The sequence below is a fragment of the Pithys albifrons genome, chromosome 14, assembly GCF_047495875.1.
Source record: "Pithys albifrons albifrons isolate INPA30051 chromosome 14, PitAlb_v1, whole genome shotgun sequence".
NCBI classification, from domain to species: Eukaryota; Metazoa; Chordata; class Aves; order Passeriformes; family Thamnophilidae; genus Pithys; species Pithys albifrons.
In genome coordinates, this window is record NC_092471.1 from 16,577,177 (window position 1) to 16,596,766 (window position 19,590).

Sequence of the window (19,590 nt, forward strand, 5' to 3'; positions counted from 1 at the left end):
GGCCACGGGAGGGGCGGGCGGGATGGAGCGGCCGGAGGGGCCGGGGGACCGGGAATGGCCGGGAACGGGGGCCGGGGATCGGCCCGGGAGCGCGGCCGGGGTAGTGCCGGGTCCGGGGGGTTCCAGCGGCGCGGAGGCTGCGGGCTCACGGAGCGCTGGCGGAGAGGCCGAGGCGTGCTCGGGCTGGCGGGGCGGGAGGTGAGAGGGCCCAGCCCGGCCTCACGTGCGGCCTGGCCGCGGTTAACTCGTGTCCGTACTGTATGTGTATGATAGATAGATAGAGCATATTTTATATATATAGGTGGGTAGATGGGTAGTATATATGTAGTATATATTTTATATATATCCATACATTTTTATATCTTTTGTGTAGTTCTATTTTTGATGTATTTGTGTGTTATATAGTTTATAGTATACATGTTACATATAATTTTATTTATGTTTTTATATAGAAGAAAGCTACTGTATGTTATATAGTGTGTGGATATAAAATATATAGTACACTTATACATGTAATATATAGTGCATATATAAGAATATAATATATATTGTGCATATATAAAAGTATAACATACTATATATAGTGCATATATAAAAATATATATGGCACATATATGAAATATAGTATACTATATATACTGTTTATAAAATATATAGGGGGTTCATATATCTAAAATATATATGGTACTCTTGAGTATATAAAATACATATTTTATTTATAATTTAGTATACTATATATAGTATATGAAATACAATATACTATATTATATATTGTGTATATAGATATAAAATGTACTGTATTATATATTGCATGTATATAAAAGCATAATATACCATATTATATAGTGTATAATATGCAATGTATAATTTTATATCTATTTCATAATATATATTTACACAATATAGATTTTATTATATAGGACTATGTTATAATACTTACACATATTGATTTATAATTTTAGATTACACCCCCATTTCTTTCATGGTAATTGATATCTATTGGCATGTTTCAGATTGCAGTCTTTAAGGAGCTCTAATGAAGAGTAGCTTGTCTTGCTGCTTTTAAGCCCGTTGCTCAGTGTATTTTTCAAGCTGCTGGTGTTTGGTGGTTGGTAGAAAATGAAGTAGGGTGATCAGGGAAGGGAATTGCAGCTTGGCCCGACATTTGCATGAGAGTTGCAGTAAGTGGTGATGCCTCCATTTTCTGCCTCTTGGAGTGGCTCTCTGAAAGCTGCTGCACTTCGTTGAATATTCATGGCAACCATTTTAAAGTGCACTTTGTGCAAAAGCAGCTTATTGCTCATCAGTGCCTGCTTTGGGCTTTCAGAATTGCTGTAATTTCTCTACCAGATCACAGACCATGGTTAGACAAGGATGTGCTTTCTGACTTCTGGTATCCAGCTGGAACTCAAACAAATGCAGTGTCCTAAGCCTGTGCTCCAAACTGCTCTGTGTTCCAGAATTTGGGGGTTGGTTGCTACTTACATTGCACATGTATGGTTGCTGGAACTAGTATGTTAAAAATTACAGTGTTTCTCTTTTAAATAGTTAAAATAATTCAGCCTATTTGTGATGTTCAGTGTTTTTCTCAGTCTATACTTGGTTCTCAGTGTTTCAGACCAGTGGAGGTGCAGACCCACTTCCTGCTGACCTGATGTTCTGCATTTCATGTTTTGCAGCCAGGCCCTGGACTTCTCCTCCAGCAGTGATGAGGAATTTGAGATGTGTAAGTCACAGCACACGCCAGTTTGGTTTCTGGAGTATGAAAAGGACACATTTCTAGTTATGGTGAAGTGTTTTTACACATTACTTTCTTCCATCGTTTGTGCTGCAAAGCACATTCTCTCCTTGCAGAGCAGTCTTGGTGGCTGTGTGTCACTGGGAGTGTTTTTAATTTGCCCAAGTTTTGGTTGGTTTTTGCCTTGCATTTTATTTCTACTGTTGCCTCAGTTTTATCTGTTCCCTGTCACTCACTTGCTTTCTTTTTAGCCTACAGAGCATCTTTGAATAAACATTTTCTCTGAGCAGTTACTGTTCTAAACACGTGTCTAAATTCACAATTTCCTCTTACCTGACACAGCTTTTGTTGCTTTAGTCTTAACCAGTCAGAGGGATGTTTTTGGCTTGCCATGGTGGCTCAAGGGCTTGGTAAGATGGAGTTGAACACTAAATTGTGCATGGTGCATCACTTCCACTCTGTTCAGCCTGTACAAACAAATGGCAACAGCCACTGTTACTGTCACTGTGTGTAGGATGGTTCAGTGCACACTGGGTGGGTTTTTTCCTGTTGCAAGAATTCTGTTTAGCTCATTCATTAGCTGGACTAATCATGGCTCTGCCGTGTCCCACGTGGGTTTCAAACTGGTAAGTAATGTAAAAGTTTGTAAATTTTGCAGTGTGTTCCTCCTTATATATCTAACAGAGATGGTAGAAATGCTAAGGCAACAAGTTAAGTTGGATATCAGAAAAAAATTCTTTACAGAGAGAGTGCTCAGGCATTGGAATGGGCTGCCCAGAGATGGGGTGGATTCCCCATCCCTGGAGGTTTTTAAACTGAGATTGGCCGTGGCACTGAGTGCCATGATCTGGTAAAGGGACTGGAGTTGGACCAAGGGTTGGACTTGATGAGGTCTTTTCCAACCCAATCCATTCTGTGATTCTGTGGATGAGGCACTGAGTGAGAATCCACCACGTCTCGATCCAACCCCACTGTGATCACCAGCCCAGGGCATGGAGTGCCCTGAGCTGGTGATCACAGTGGGGTTGGATCAAGGGTTGGACTTGATGATCTCAGAGGTCTTTTCCAACCCAATGCATTCTGTGATCCTATTCCGAGTTGTACCTGTTTATTTTACCCTTTGCATATCACTCTTGTGCTGGCCCAGCTGCTTTTACAGCAGATTTCTCATTACTTTGGGGTTCATGCTGTGCTCCAGCCCAATGCCATGTGAATGATCTTAAGCACTGACAAGCCTTGCTGCTGAGGACCAGTTGAAATAAAATGTGCTGTGTGTAGTTCCTGCACTACCTCTGGACTTTTAAGTCTGATAAATATTTAAATATTTAAATGACATTTGTTAGGTCATTGTCCACTTTTCTGTAATATTTTAAAGTTCAATATTTGACAGTCTGCTTGTCTCCCTGGCTTGTCCTTCCAGGAGGCTGCTGAGGGATGTGCCACCTCTACCATGGAAAGTGGCTGAGAGAATAGTTGGGGCAGAATATTTGCAAAGCCATTCTCCTGCCATCCTCTCACTGTAGCGCCAGTTGTAGGGGAGACTGAAATGAAAATGTGTGCCAAGAGACAAGAAACTAAAAGATTTATTAAGTAACAAGTCATATTTTGCTGTAAGCCTTTAGTTTCCTGTGCCCTCTCAAGTCAGTAATTCAGTTATGTACAGTATTGCTGCACAAACTGTCTGTCCATGCTTAGCAGTCACCACAACATTCCTGGAGGGATTGAAATGCATTTACTCCTGAGGAGCAGCAGTGCATTGCTGTCCTGGTTTATTGTTTCCAACTTGTTTGAACTTTTTTTTTTGTCTTAGAGTGGGATAAGCATATGGACCCCTGCTTGCAGTAGGAAAACTGTCTGCAGTCAGTGAAGTGCTTGGAGAAAGTATTGATGAGCCCATTCAATTCCTCCCCCAACAATCCACTTACATGAGGAGACTGTACTGGAAAGTGCAAAATAAACAGCAGCATTTCTCATCTGGCCTTGTGATAGGCAGGGGGTGAATAAAGCAGGAAATGCTAGAAAGCTGCTCTCAGTTGAAATTACATGCAAAGAATTCTTATGTTCATGGTTTTTAAAGGATTTAGACCAAATTTTTACTAGTTGCAAACTTTTAAAAATGCATAAGAAAATAAACAGAACCTTGCTCTTAATTAATCTTCTCTTGTTTCAGTTTTAGCCAGAATGAAAACTCCCAAAAGTGTTTGTAAAAAGGCAGATGTGAGGTGGGTGCTGTAATTAATTACTTTTCTATGTTCATATATTAATTTTCTGTATCATATTTACTAATCAGGATACAGGAAAAACAATAAAAGGCTTTAGTGATTCCTCATACCTGTACAGGAGGGAGCACAGGCAGAACTGTTGTGTGTTCAGTCTGTATGTTCAGGGCAAAGATAAAATGGGATATTTGGAGGTGTAAATGCCCTTGGCATTCCTGGCAATGGATGCAGTTGGTAACATTTGCTGTGAGCTGTTACTGTTTTGTTGGGTGGCTTTTTTTGGATTGCTTTTTAGCAAGGCAAATATTCTGTTTTCCTGTTTAGTCCTACCTTTTTCCACATTGTTTGCTTTCTCTTTTTTTATTACAGTTTGAAAGGCTTCATTGATGACTCAGATGATTTCTTCTTGGACTTAAAAGTGAGAAAGAGCACAACAAAGAATGGCAAGTAATTGTCCAACAGCAAATATGAACTGGGAATTTTAAAGAGTGGAAAAGTAGCATTAATTGCTGAGCTCATAAATCTCAGAGAGAGCTGACCCCTGGTCAAGAAGGGCAGGATCTCTCACCTGTGTGAATGCCAGTCCTGAAAAGTGTGTGCCAGCTGCAGATGGGGAAAAACTGAAAAAACCTGATGGAATGGTGTCTGGAGGGGAAATGGGAGAAGCAAAGTGGACCAGAAGCATAATTTTTTTAGAAAAGTCACCTGTATGGATCTGACATAATCCCTTCACCTTGACAAGACAAATCTGAGGTGTCAGAAGCCTTGTTTGTTTACAAGCTGCTTTCATACATATTTCAGTGACTTTTCTTGTAGTAAGATGGTAAATGAGCAGGGCACAGTAAGGAAAATGCAAAGATACCTCTCTATTTGTGTTTTTCTATCTTTCAAGGGGTTTTTTTTATGTTAAGACAAAGGGAGGTCTCCTAAATGCAAGTGCCAAAACTTGAAGCTGTTTCTTTTGAATTGCAGCACAGAAGAATCTTCGGACCCCAAAGAATTTGATGATTTCTGGAAAGAAAAGCTCTTGCTGCCAAGAGCTGCAGTATTCAGAGAGTTCAAGTGACACTGAAGATTCTGTCTTTGTAGAAAGTCCATGGCAGGACCAGCAAAAAGGGGGAGTGAAAGACTTGAAAGAGGGTCAGAGGTGCACAAAACTTTCACTTCCAGAAAATCTGGGACAGTCAGTTTCCAAAGGCAGTTCAGATTTGCCTGTTAGAAGGAAAGAAAGAAGCTGTGAAAAGGGTAAAGAAAATAAATTGCCCACTGTGGCAGCACAGCACAGTTCAGGGCCAGAGTCAGACAGCTCAGAGGACAGTTTTGAGTCATTAATGGAACGGATTAAGAAGCGAAGTCTGCCCCGAAAACCCGTCCTGGGCCCAAGTACAACTGTCTGTCAGCCAAACTCAGCAGGTAAGTAAGAATTGTTCTCTGCTAACTGGCAGTGCTGATGGCCTGATTGTTTCCCATTTGTGTGGCACAGACTGAGGGACAGCCCAGCACCTTCTGACTGAGTGTGGGGCAATCAGAAATGACTCCTCTGAGCTCTCTGGAAGGTCACCCTGTGGTATCAATATTTAAGTTTTTCACTATTGCTTGTTCTTATAATTGTAGGCATTTTTAGTTTTAAAAATTATTATTTTTAAGGAAATTACAATTTTTAAAAATATTTTTATTTAACTGGTGGTTTTGAATGAGTTTCTGATTATTTTTTATGTATGATAGTTAATGTGAAGCTGCCACTTTGGCAAGACTGACATTTTCAGCAGTTCAGAATACTGTTCATTTAGTATTTTGATTTATTGACTTTATTTTTTAAAAAATACAGTTTATAATGAGAATTTCCTAAATCTATTCCTCCTCCTTTCCTTTGACAAAGCGAAATGAGCTTCAACTGAAAGACTGAGAAGAGGGGAAAGGACTATTGGCGATAAGAGCAGGTGAAAACAAATCTCTTTCTAGAAAAGTAAACACAGGGTGCCTTCCTTACTAACAAGGACTAGTCCAGAGCAAGGAGACCTCTGGAAGAGGATGACTGACAGCACAGAAATATGCCCTGGGAAAGAGCAATTTCATTTTTTTAATTGGAATATGTCAATTATGTTCTATAACAGATAATTTAGGAATGCCTGAGTGAGGTCATAAATGCTTTTTCTTTCACTTTTTCCTTGCTGAATGTTTGAAAGTTTGGAATCTGCCACTCCATTGAGTGGTAATTCTTGTAGTGTGTAGCAGCAAATTACCTTTCCATCAGTTGTAAAAGCCTTTGCATTCAAGTGTTCACAGTAAGGTGGAATATTTTAGGTGGAATATTTGACTTTTTCACTGTTGTTTGCTGGTGTCTGTGCTCCTGATTCTGGGACTGGACTATGTGTAATCCTGTGACTCCTTCTGTTGAACTAGAAAACATCAAGCCACCCTGCAAGGATGCAGAGCCCTTGAAGAGGGAGGGAGTCAAGATACCGAGGCCAAACTCTGCTTCAGTTCCAGAAATGTCTTCCAAGATAACAACTCCTGCAAGAATTCCTGGGAATGAATTGGTGCGCTGCTCACAGTCAGCAAAGACAGACAGAAGGTGGGTGTTCCTCCAGTTCTGCTGTGTTCTAGGACAATTAGAGATGGACAGAGAGATGCCAAGAGCTTTGCCCAGGATGATGCAGTGATTCCTCTGGTGCCCAGAAACCTCTGCTACTAATTCAGCAACTGGTAGTGGTTAAAGAGCTGGAAATGAAAGTTTTCAGTCTCCAGGATGATGGGGAGAACATAAGCTGATCTCTGGCTGTAGGAATTGATGACAAATAAATCTGACAAGTGTCAAATCTTCTTTGTAAATGTTACCTCTCTTGCTATCCCTTGTCTGGTACAGCACACTTCTAACATGTGCTGGCCCTACAGGTTGTATATATCCAGCTGCCTGCCTCTGAAAATACATCAAAACTGGTTCAATTAGTAATTCATGCATCTTAACAAGATTGGCTTGATTTTTTAACCTATATCCTTTTAACTTGCAGAATTCCTGTTTCTTCTTCCATATGTGGCTGCAGCTTTTCAAAAGAATGCATTTTTCATTTAATAGCTGCCTTTATTCTGCCTCCTATCCATGTGCTGTTTCCTTTAGTCATTTTATAACTGTGTGTACCAATAAAGAACTTTGAAAATGTCTTCACCAGCTTTATGGCTTTTCTTGCAGGCTCAGGGTATGTTCAGTGCCTGGTTGTTTCTTGCAAGATCTTTCAAATCCAACTTCCCACTATGTGAAGTATTTCAAGAAAAATAAAGAGGAGCTGGCACAGAAGCTCTACAGGCTGTTCAACAGCACCATCTTTGAGCAGAAGGTTGGTTTCACAATGAAAAGTGCAGTTCTAAAATGCACTTCACTTTTGATGTGATTGCTCTTTATCCTCTTAGCAGAAGTTAAAGCTTTATAGCAATGTCTTAGGTTTGAATTAGCTCAGGCAGTTTCTTTGGCAGGGGTTTGTCACTGCTGTGATGCAGCACTTTGAGCTTGGCTTTGCTTTCCCAGCTGTGACGGACGGAGCACCAGCCCTGAGTCACCAGTCGGGATGGTGTCCAGGAGTCTGAGAGGAGCTGCTGTGTGAGGGGCCTTGGATCAGTCTGATCTGATCCTGCTGTTGCATGTTCATGTCTGCCCTTCCTGGAACAGGTTAAACAGGTGCTTACCCTTTGAATAACAGTTTTGAGTGGGCTGCAAGTTGTGTTTCAAGTTTAAGGTTAAATTTCAGTGAACTGCTGTCTTGGCCTTTACATCTTTTGGGGTACTGGGGTCCCTCTCTGGTGAGAAATATCCTTGAAAGGAAGGATGTTGTCCTCAGTAACTCCAGTCGAATTTCCTTCAGGAAGGAAAATGTTCCTGTGCAGATGAGAATATAGTGCTGAGCTGACAGGACAGGCTGAGGTCACAACTTCACATAAAGCTGAGCTGAACAGGCCCAGTATTGCTGAAAGCAAAGTTTGTGACTGCCCAGCACTTCAGCCTGGTGAGTGCTGGCAGTTGAAGCCTTTACTTAAGGTCTTTAATTTAGATGACAGTGAACTATTAGTGAAAGAACAGAACTCACTAAGGTCTTACAAAATTAGAAGCAGCACAGGAGATAAGCAAGGGGGGGATTATTCACCCTCTCACAGTGTGAAGGTGCATCAAAACAATGGCAAGTTGCAGGTTCAGCACAACCAAAGCAGATGGTACTTAACCTGTAAATTATTACTTGTAGAACTTCTGATCACAGACTACTGTGGATGCTAATAATATATATGTATTCTTAAACATACACTCACTCTCTCCCTAAAACACCAGAAAAGAACTTTAATGGTTTTTGAGTACAAAGGAACTACCTGTGGCTCCTTGAGCTGTTGCCTTACAGATTATTAGCAGTTGGAAAGAAGTACTTTTTCTGAAGAGGAAATCGTGGTTTATGCCTGCTCTGTCCTTGTATTTCCTCTTAAGCAGCATGTTTTAGCCACTGGTGGAGGTGGAACAGAGGAACTGAGGGACTTTTTGTCTCATCCTGCATTGTGAAACTCCCAGTGTTGGTTACAGAAACGCTGGTGGTGGGAATAAAAAGCCATGGAGGGCGAGTTTGCATGTTAAGTGACAACAGAGTTGAGAGAACTAACAGAGACATCCTGTACCAGCTCTGCAGTGAATACAAGGGGAAGCCAGAAGATAAGAGAGGCAGAGAGGGCAGATTACATGTGCTGTTGTTTTTCAGCTACCAGAGACAATGGCGATAGTCTGGAATAAGAAGATGAGGAAAACAGCAGGATATTGTGTGACAGGGCAGACAGGCCCTGAGGCAAAGCGTTACGCTCGCATAGAACTTTCTGAGAAAGTCTGTGACTCTGCAGGTGGGTAAAAGGAAAAAAAAGGTGTTCATTCTTTGAGAAAGCAAGTTCTAGAGATTAAAACATGAATCTGATGCCTGAGATCTTGTACAGGACCCTGCTTTGAAATTTCATATTGCTTTGAATAAATAAATCCATTAATTGATGGATTTATCTACATTCCACAGCCCTTCTTAGAGGCTGAGCAAACATAGAAAAGGTGAGAACACAGATGTATTCACAGTAACTGCAGTATATTGCTTATATTTCTTACTGATCTGAAGACCCATAGGCATCATGTTACTATAATTCTGTATGTTGTATAATGACAATCTGAACTCTGACTTCTTCCATCACAGCCAGCCATCTTGTTGGCAGTATTTAAAGCTGGAGTAAAGACAGGTCAGTGTCAAGTTAGGTTATAGTAAGTGGTGCTGTAACTGTTAGTTCTCCCTCATCCCTTCCCAGTTTGGGGAAATGAATCATGAAATGGTTTGGATTGAAAGAGACCTTAAAGCTCACCTTGTTCCAACCCTCTGCCACAGGCAGGGACGTCTTCCACTAGTCCAGGTTGCTCCAAGCCCCATCCAGCCTGGCATTGGACACTTCCAGGGATGAGGCAGCCACAGCTTCCCTGGGCAACCTGTGCCAGGGCCTTCCTACCCTCACAGGGAAGGATTTCTTCCTAACATCTAATCTAAATCTACCCTTTCAGTTTAAAGCTGTTCCCCCTTGTCTTGTCTCACTACATGGCTTTGTTCAAGTCCCTCTTCAGCTCTCCTGGAGCCCCTTCAGGCACTGGAAGGGGCTCTAAGGTCTCCCTGATGCCTCCTCTTTCCCACCCCAACTCTCTCAACCTGTCTTCATAGGAGAGGTGTTCCAGCTTTTTGATAATTTCTGTGACCCTCCTCTGGACCCACTTAAACAGGTCCATGACTCTTCCTGTGCAGAAGACTCCAGAGCTGGACACACAAGTGCCCAGTCCAGGGGGACAGTCACTGCCCTGGTCCTGTTGCCACACTATTGCTGACACAAGCCAGGTGCCATTGGCCTTCTTGCCCACCTGGGCACACTCTGGCTCATGTTCAGGTGCTGTCAAACCCCCAGGTCCTTTCCTGCTGAGCGCTTTCCAGCCACTCTACCCCAGCCTGGAGCTGCAGGGGGTTGTTGTGACCCATGGGCAGTACCGGGCACTTGGCATGGTTGAACCTCATACAATTGGCCTCAGCCCATGGATCCAGCCTGTCCAGATCCTCTGCAGAGCCTTCCTGCCCTCCAGCAGATCAACACTCTCACCCCAACCGGTGTCACCTGCAAACTGACTGAGGGTGCTCTCGATCCCCTTGTCCAGATCATCAGTAAAGATACTAACCAGGACTGGCTCCAACACATCTGTGGTGCACACCTTGTGAGCAGCCCCAGCTGGATTTAACTCCATTCCCCACCACTTTCTGGGCCTGGCCTTCCAGCCAGTCTTTTTCCCGATGAAGAATACACCTGTCCAAGCTGTGCCAGCTTCTCCAGGAGAATGCTGTGGGAAACAGTGTCTAAGGCTTAACCAACCAACCAAAAAAGCCCTTACAGTTTAGGTGTGCAGGGAAGTAAATAGGGTGCAGAATTACAGCTAATCACAAAACTGGAAATGCACTGAGTAAAACCTTGCTTTGGAGCATTTTATTGTATCAAGACATTGGTAGTTCTAACCTCCAAAATAATTCTTGCATCTTAATGAAGGATGAGTGTCAGAGGTCTGAAGCAGTAACCAAAGTCTGTGCTTCCCCATACCTGGCTGATCTCCATGTCTGTTGTTTGCCTTCCCTCCAGATCGCCTCCGGGACACGCTGATCCACGAGGTTTGCCACGCAGCCACCTGGCTGATCAACGGTGTTCGTGATGGGCACGGGCGGTTCTGGAGGTTCTATGCCAATAAATCAGCTGTAATTCACCCAGAGCTGCCAGTGGTGACTCGGTGCCACAGCTACGAGATCAACTACAAGTTCATCTATGAGTGTGTCCAGTGCAAAGCCAAGTGAGTAGTGTGTTGACCTTGCATGTGACTGCGTATTAACTTACTGGCTTAGAAATCTGACTGAGTGTCCTGGCAGGGGAGAAAAGAGCCCTTTCCCACAAGTCCTTGCTTTCCCCTTGCAGGATCGGTCGCCATTCCAAGTCCCTGGACACGGAGCAGTTTGTGTGCGCGTTCTGCGCGGGGCGGCTGTGCCTGAGCCAGCCCGCGGGCAAGGCGGGCACTCCTGCCCGGACACAGCTCACCCCCTTTGCCAAGTATGTGAAGGAAAACTACGGACTGACCAAGAGAGAGCAGCACGGGCTGAGTCATGCAGAGGTCATGAGGAAGCTCAGTGCCGATTTTGCTTTGAAAACCAGGCTTGAAGATGCATTTTAATATCTCAGGATGCCTCCCTACTTGAGGCCACCTTAATTTTGTATACAGAGTAGTAAATGAGTCTAAGAATGTCTTTCAGAGGATTCCAGATAATTGTAATGTTTTAGCTTTAAGTACTTCTAACAAAGACCTTAAGGCCTTTCCAAAATGGGCAAGAATCAGCAAACATGATGACAGCAAGTCCATGGTGAAGCACAAGTCAGGGTATCCTTGGACTTCAGATGAACACCCCCTGTGCCAGGGAAGATGCAGTTCCTGGCCCTTTGGGACTATGTTTGGCTGGAATTCTCTGAGCAGCTTTTTTACACATGGTGCCCCACAGCATGTCTTCAGTGACTCCAGTGAGCACTGGATTTACTCTTCCATCTGGGTATGTGATACGCTGTAGACTCTGTGTATGTGTTGAAAAACTGCTGGGTGTGCATGTCTGGGGTCACCAGACAAAAAGTCCAGGCCCAGCAGTCCTCTGATTCTATCTGAATGACTTCCAGGCAGGAAAGGGGCAGACCTGAGTTAGGCTTCAGCATGGGTTCAGATATTCTCCCATTCAGAGTTTCTTGACTGATCCTTGCCTGTTTTTGTTAAAGTTTTGTTAAATTAATTAAAATTAGTGGTTAAAAATTAATATTTAAATAATGGTGGCTTAAATCTGTTAGAGGAAGTGTGAGTTTCTGGTCCTTAGTGAGCTTGAAGCTCTTTGATTGATTGAATGAATGTAGTGTAGCTCTGTCATTGAGATTTCATAGAAACTAAAACAGGTGCAAGTTCAGGGTGGGGAAAACAAATTCAAACAGTTCCCACCATCGAATGGTGAGGTCTGGTCAGATGGCTTAAGTCTTTCATGTGAAATGACTGAATGTGTGTTATGGTCTTTGTGTCTTCTGTAAGCAAATTGCTCAGGGGATTTAATAATGCTGAATGATCAATAAATGCCAGTGTTGTACTAACTGTGGCCACGAAGCCCAGGCTGCTTTGTTTCAGTTTAATCACGGCTGTGCAGTGACACAGAACCCGGGGCCAGCCCAGCCCTGCTGGCTGGAGAGCCAGGCTGAGGATCAGCAGAGTCATTTTGTCACTGGGATTATGATCCAAGCATCCCCATTCCAGCTGTGCTTTGGGAGATCAGGCGGCTGGGGGAGCTTCCAGGAGCTCTTACCAAGCCTGAGGGCTCTGAGGCACCACCCTCCCTCCCCAGCAGAGATAAAGGTAAGGAGCACTTGAACTGGAAACCAGTAAAAAAACAGCACGAAACCATGGACTGTTCAAAAATTAAAGAAAATTACTATTCACAGCACTTTAAAGGAAAAAAAAACAGTAGTCAATGTTATACTTGAAAGTTTTACTCTTTGGGGACTTGCCAACAGAAATGCAGAAAGATTGCAGAGTCAAGTCTGACAAAAGCAATGGGGTTATGGGGCTGCCACAGCTGACAGCCCCTGACAGCTGCTCATCGATACCGGCCATCACTGACAGGGAGTGCCCCTTTCCATCTCCCAAAGCACCAGTCCAGACAATGAGCTGTCAGGGATGTAACAGCCTTCCCTGCAGAAAGGCAGGCAGCTTATTTTCATCTATTTCACTGTGTAAAAATTTAAATTAGAGCCAAAGAGCTGAAACAGGAATTCTATCTGTGCTCTTGTTCCTTTGCTCACAAAACAAACTTGCATAAACACAACAGAAACGAGGAAGGACATGATGGGGGATACTCTGAAATGCAACAGCAAGAACATGTAAAGGATTAGTTCAACAACAGCTATTGTGTTCCAGTCTAAAGAAATTTCTACAGTTCAGTATATAAGAATGACAAGCTCTCACATCTACTTGTTCTCTTCCTATCTTAAACTTCTGGGAAGGAATCACAGTTCTCTCACTGAGCCAGCAGAAACAGCTGATTTTGCAGCGGACTCAGTGCTGGGCTCACAACAGTACTATGTGCAGAGAATACATTGACCAAAAACTGCAGGCACTGGCCCTTCATGGCATTCATTTCATTTCTACTCCAAACAGCTCTAGCTTTGGAATTCTTTATTTGGTTTGACATATGCTGAACAGATCCTGTGTCAAAAGTTCTTTGAGGTCTCTTCCTTCTCCAGCTTCCCTCCCACCTCTTACCTGCCTGGGTGGGTGGCCAACAATCCAGAGGATCACTAAATACAAGATCACGGTTAACTGAAGCTACTAAAAGGAGGCAGAAGTTGGCAGAATGAGATATGACAGCAGGGACACACTTTTCCCCTCTAACCCTCCTGTTCCAGGCTCCTGGACTACATGTAAAGCAGTAAGACTTCTATAAAATAGAGAGAAGGGAGAAACAACACATTCCTTGTGTGTGTGCCCTCCAGGAGTCTCTTCAGGTGCTGCCCAGCCCCAGCACTGCAGCACCTGCAGACACACCCCTGCTTTACACCAGGCTGGGGCAGACAAAGTCTATCCTGGAGATGTGCTCTTTGCTGCAGAAGAGGCACAGCCTTCCCTGTAAGGCAATGCAGGGCCACCCTTCAGCCTGGAGGAGGTCATGTAGATTTTTTTCATGTCTCTTTCCTGAAGGGTCTGCATTTCTTCCTCACTCCAAAGCAGCGAGTTCCTCCAGGAGCTGCTCCTTCTCGCGCTGCAGCTCCTGCACCCGCTGTTTGTTCTGCTCCAGTCTGTCCTCCAGCCACTGCAGGAGGGGCCCGCTGATGGCCGACATCTGACTGCACAGGTTCTTTGTGAACACTGCAAAGAGCAACAGCTCGTCAGGCCAGGGCAGTGCACACACACTCAGCGTGTTACAGACGCCAGGAAACCTTCCCCCCTCCTGCCCCCCGGCAGCCACACTGCTTGGGAAGGCGGGACCAGCAGCTTCATAAACAGGGAAACACTTTCAGTCCGACCCAGCCGAGGGATGACAGAGCTGCTGCAGGAACCTGGAAACCTTTGCATGCAAGTTAATCACTGCTGCTAATTAACTTCTGAATTTAGAAGAGTCATGGAAAGCCTCATTTTTTAAATGTGTAAGAATAGACAATAATTATCTTGGAACAGAAGTGGGATCAGGATTCACTCTGTGACTGGCAAAAGCAACGATGTCACACCCATGTAAGACATACAAGGTGCCAGGAGATGCAGGTGTGAGTACAGCTCAGCCACACATGAACACTCAACAAATCCCAAATCCCCCTTGCTGTCCTAACAGGATAAATAGCCCAAACAAACCAACACCCCAAACCCAAACAATTCCCAAAGGCTATTGTAATTTTAACCAATTTTACAAAGGCTGAGGGGCACAACAGCATTTCTGGACCCCATGATCAGGCTGTTTTACAGCCCTTGATGTTTCCCTAATGAAGTATTTAGTTACAATTCTGTTCCTCAACTAGATCTGATGCAACAAGGTAAGAATCTCAGGGAATTCTCTGGGTTATACAGTGTTTGTGATTGGAAATTAGGGGTGTGGCAAAGCAGTATTTGTGCTTTTACAGCTGTTTAGAGCTGCCTTTTATGGCAAAGTGAGGAGTGAAATGTGTGATTTACTGTCCCCCAAATTTAGAGCCACACCAAGCCCTGCTCAAGACTCCACTGCTTTGCCTCTGGAAGCAGCACCCTGGATTCTCACATGCCAGAAAGGAATCCTTACCTGAGCCATTATGGATCTTGGTTACAGAGTCCAGATGGGTGAGGCTACAGGAATGAACAGAAAGCAGGTTAGTGACAAGACAGGGAACTGCACATCAAACCCAGGCTGCAGGACCAGCTGCCTGCGAGTCACTGACCAGACACAGGAACCTCTAAACCTCCTCCTTTGCTGCACATTCACGAGGAGAACTGACCTGTGAGCACAAACCCCAACATTCTGCAGGTAACCCCAGGCTCAGTTACTCAGTCAGTTCTACAGAGGCACCTGAGCTGCTAATCCTTATTTTCTACAGCTTTGACACGGGTTTGGTACTTCAGTACAGGAACAATAGAACCTGTCACCAGACAGTCCTGGAGGGGGGCAGAGCCCCAGTGCTGTTACCTGTGAATTCTCCTGTAGGCATCTTGCTCCTCTTGGCACAGGATCTTGGGCAGCTCCACAGCTGATTCCAGACACACTTTCCCAATGGTTTCATGGGGGACAACATGAATAGGAATTTCGATCCTTTCATATCTAAAAGGGTTTCAGATACAATTAACTTCAAAGCAGCAGGAAAAAAAGGGACTTCTCTAACCTTGCAACAGTCTGTCTAATGCACTTCAGATCCATGTTTTGGGAACACATGTCGAAGGTAACAGCCAAACAAAGCATTTTATAGCCATACATTTGTCTTAAATTTTAATTACAAAATGCTAAAGCAACTGCCTGGCCAGTACTGACAACATGAGGCACACTGTGTGTGGCCAGTGAGGAGCCTGATTGACCTCCAGGGCTGGAATTAACAAGGTGGGGCTTCTACAGAATGAGTTACAGCACAAACCCCTACCCTGCCTACAGCATCCTACCCCAAATCTTAATATAGTAAAGGATCTAGGCTAAATTAATCACTGCTGATCTTCAGATTCTCTTCCAGCAGCCTGTATTAGAAATCAGGAAATCTTGTGCAGGCATCTCTGAACAGTATTTTCTCTTTGTGACAGGCTTAGAAGCCACTTATCTGAGACATCCAGAAAGGAGAGACAGAATGAAATGCCACCTGACACTGAACGTGATATTGTTCCGCTGTACTCACTCTGAGCTCTTCTGGGCCTGAATAGACTGGAAACAGGTATAGAGAATCCTGCCTGTCTAAGAGAGACAGCAGAAAGTCAGATTTCAAGTGCAAAAAACCATCTAAATTCACACATTCCTGTAGGAAGCAGAATATGCTTTCAAATAGAATTCCAGCAGGTTGTAAAGGCACAAACCTTTCAGAGTGACTGGAGTGCTGGAGCTGCTTACAGCACATATTGGCAAACCCATCAGTGATGAAACAAATCTCAAGCAGGACCTGCCCACTGGCCCATCCCAGTGCACACACACTGCAGCAGCTGCTGCAGCCCCCTGGACAGGCAGCACTACCCAAACACCTCCTCCCAGCTGTGCTTTTCATGTGCTCCCAGCAGAGCTCTTTCCTTCCTGCAGGCTCACCCAAGACTTCAGCTTTGCCCTGATCTCCCTCATGAGCACTTGAAGGGGTTTTAATCTGCCACTTTTAGGTCTCCTACCTTGGTGTTCTTGTCCTCGATGAAGCAGGAGAAGATCAGCCCTACAAAGCCTTGGTCCATCATCTGATACATGGCCTGTGTACGGACATCTGCAGGCACAGAAATGAGAGCATGAGAACTGCACTGGTCACCTGGAGCAGCGGGAGGAGAAGGTTTGTCACCTTTTGAAGGGTGACCTGGAATTTGGTAACAAGTATCACAAGCTTTAAGTCCTTGCTCTGGGTGACTGAGTTTTAAAAAAAATAAAAGGATCCAATTTAAAAACTAATTAAACAGCAAATCTTAAAAAACAAGATGAGTTCACAAAACCACAAATGGTGTCAGGACCAGCCTGGTGCCACAGGTTTCCATGAAGTCCAGCACATTCAAGATATTTGTGCACTTCTTTCATGTAAGTTTTCAGTTTTGCATTAACACTCATGTGTTAATGTGATGTCAAAAATCACCACAGCAGGCCCATGATTCCCACAGCTTTTTTTGCTATTCCCCCTTCCAGGTCCAGTTGTACCAGTAGCAGCTGATCTGTGGCCTCTGAGTCGTGTTTGAGGCCCTGGGGCACACACAGGAAAGAGGCCACACTGGCAGAGGTCCCTGGAGCCCACCCAGACAATGTGGTGCTACCCGGGGATGTTTGAGACATAGAACTCTGAACTGTTGGAATGTGCAGCTCTGGAACTCCAGAGTGAGTCCCATGAGCAGCCAGCTGGGAGTTCCAGCCAGAACCCAGCCCAGGACTCACCCCTCAACCAGCCCAGGGCTCACCCCAGACCCAGCCCAGGGCTCACCCCTCAACCAGCCCAGGGCTCACCCCAGACCCAGCCCAGGACTCACCCCAGACCCAGCCCAGGGCTCACCTCTAAACCAGCCCAGGGCTCACCTCTAAACCAGCCCAGGGCTCATCCCAAACCCAGCCCAGGGCTCACCCAAACCAGCCCAGGGCTCCTCTTACCGACGTGTGAGGGCCAGACAGTGATGTGGGGGTGGGAGTGGTACCAGCCCACCACCCTCATGGGACGTCCTGTCATTTCAGCCAACCTGTGTGGGAGTCAAGGAGCTTCTGGAACCAGCACAGCAAAGGGAAGGAGCTTTTTTGCACAAGGGAAAACAGCAGTTTTTAAAAAGACTTTCTCATCAGTGAACAGAATTCCAGGTCCCTCTGGAGGTGTGACAAGACCCGTGGCAGGGAGCTGATGGACCCCCTTCCCCAGCACCAGCAAAGCAAACTGGATTTTGCTGCATGTGGCAGTACCCCCATTCCAGCAGCTCAGCAAACCAGCACCCCCGAGTGCGGGCAGAGAAGAGGCTCCCCAGTGCCCCACCCGCTGACCTTCCATCTCCCACTCAGCCTCCCTGCTGAGGTGCCACCCCCTCCACAAACACTGCAGAGCTGCTTGTCACCAAACACAAAAAATGATAAAAATTTTGGCAACAGTTTCCACTGCGAGTGCTGGAACCAACTGCGGGAGAGGCAGTGCCAGCACAGCCCTCCCAGCTGCAGCTGCAGAGGGAGCAGGACCAGCCGGGCCCGCGGCACAGCCAGAGGCCGGGGGGCAGCACTGCCAGCAGGTTTGCTCTAAGGATATCTCTGCTTCCGTGGAGGCCGCCGAGAGCTGCTCCGGGGAGATCTCCACACGGTCCTTCCTCTTGTCGGAGCGGCGCAGGATGATCACGGAGTGGATGTGCACGATCCTGCTGGTGTCCACCTGCCACAGAGGGCGCCAGTCACTGCCCTGGCACAGCAACACCCCCGGGACGGGGGCACGGGGTGGGGGCTCTGACGGGCACAGCGTCACTGAAACCAGGCAACAAACCCTCCAACCAGCGGGCTGAGAAAGCCAACACTGCTTCATACAGCACTGCGGGTGCCCCGGGATAACCACCAAAATGCACACCCAGCGCCAAACAGACCAGGGTGTGAGCACAAAACTGACACACATTCATCACTCGGATACATTTTCATCACTCGGATACATTTTCATCACTCGGATACATTTTCATCCCGGAGAGGTGGTGGATTCTCCGTCCCTGGAGGTTTGCAGGATGAGACTGGATGTGTCACTCAGTGCCATGATCTGGTAATCACAGTGGGGTTGGATCAAGGGTTGGACTTGATGATCTCAGAGGTCTCTTCCAACCCAGTTCATTCTATAATTCTATGATTTCTGTTGCATATTCATCACACTCCCTGAGAACCACATACATGCCACTGTTTCACTGGAGTTACTTGAATGTGAGTGGGGTCTTTGGAGACCACATGGGCACATCCCATTCCCCACCTTTCCCTTTCATGGTTCCAGATCTCCCAGTGAATCTCCCGCACCTGTCAGTATCTCAAATAACGTGGCTGGGTCGTGCTGCACTCCCACCGCTCTGTGCTCAGTTCTTTGCTCTCAGAACTAAGGCAGCTGCTGGCACACACGATCCCTGACAGGGTAACTCAGGCAGCAGCAGGTGGCACTGGAATATCAGCCACAGAGCGAAGGGACTCACACAAAGCCACGTTAATTCCCAGTGTCTGTACTGGGAACCACACGGGAACCACGGCACACACCCTGAGCTACAAGAGCCCCTCACAGAATCATGGAATGAGCTGGGCTGGAAGAGACCTCTGAGATCATCAAGTCCAACCCTTGATCCAACCCCACTGTGATCACCAGATCATGGCACTCAATGCCACATCCAGTCTCATCTTAAAATCCTCCCGGGATGGAGAATCCCCCCCGTCTCTGGGCAGCCCATTCCAATGCCTGACTGCCCTATGAGGAATTTCTTTCTGATATCCAACCTAACCCTCCCCTGGCAGAGCTCCAGCCCGTGCCTCTTGTTCTCCTGCTGGTTGCCTGAGAGGAGACCAAACCCCCCGGCTACAACCCCCTGTCAGGGAGTTGTGGAGAGCGATGAGGTCCCCCCTGAGCCTCCTCCTCTGCAGCCTGAACACCCGAAGCTCCCTCAGCCTCTCCTCACGGCACTTGTGCCCCAGTCCCTTCACCCGGCCCCGCGGGGTCGCAGCGCCCGCCCCGCCGCCGGTACCTCTCCGATGCAGAGCCCCATCACCTCCTCCTTCTCGGTGCTCAGCGCGTGGTTCAGGCACACCAGGAACGCGTCCGCCTCCAGGTGCACGGCCTGCACCGCCATCTTGCCTCCCCCTCAGCGCCGCCCGGCCCCGGCCCCGCCCCCGCGCCGTCTGACCAATCGCAGTGCGGCTAGGCCCCGCCCCCGCGCCG

The 19,590-nt window shown here is 46.1% G+C and overlaps 2 protein-coding genes across 3 annotated transcripts; one reads left to right on the forward strand and one right to left on the reverse strand.

Annotated features, from left to right (window-relative positions):
• The first annotated feature begins 9 nt into the window (after positions 1-9).
• On the forward strand, positions 10-12,150 carry GCNA (germ cell nuclear acidic peptidase). 2 transcript variants are annotated; one of them, XM_071569329.1, is made up of 10 exons: positions 10-198; positions 1,680-1,726; positions 3,909-3,960; positions 4,327-4,400; positions 4,930-5,370; positions 6,361-6,532; positions 7,148-7,292; positions 8,688-8,823; positions 10,624-10,828; positions 10,951-12,150. In XM_071569329.1, the coding sequence occupies exons 1-10, from the start codon at positions 23-25 to the stop codon at positions 11,201-11,203; spliced, it is 1,701 nt and encodes a 566-aa protein (XP_071425430.1). In that variant the 5' UTR covers positions 10-22; the 3' UTR covers positions 11,204-12,150. The 2 variants fall into 2 exon arrangements, with proteins under 2 accessions (XP_071425430.1, XP_071425431.1); XM_071569330.1 differs by lacking the exons at positions 10-198; positions 1,680-1,726 and adding an exon at positions 1,737-2,364.
• A 309-nt stretch (positions 12,151-12,459) lies between these two features.
• BRCC3 (BRCA1/BRCA2-containing complex subunit 3) lies at positions 12,460-19,525 on the reverse strand. Its single transcript, XM_071569557.1, has 8 exons — positions 19,397-19,525; positions 17,949-18,069; positions 17,316-17,402; positions 16,367-16,455; positions 15,892-15,947; positions 15,201-15,332; positions 14,820-14,863; positions 12,460-13,918 (listed from the first exon to the last, which is right to left on the reverse strand). Exons 1-8 carry the CDS (start codon positions 19,499-19,501, stop codon positions 13,767-13,769), a joined length of 786 nt encoding a protein of 261 aa, XP_071425658.1. The 5' UTR covers positions 19,502-19,525; the 3' UTR covers positions 12,460-13,766.
• Between the last annotated feature and the right edge of the window lie 65 nt (positions 19,526-19,590).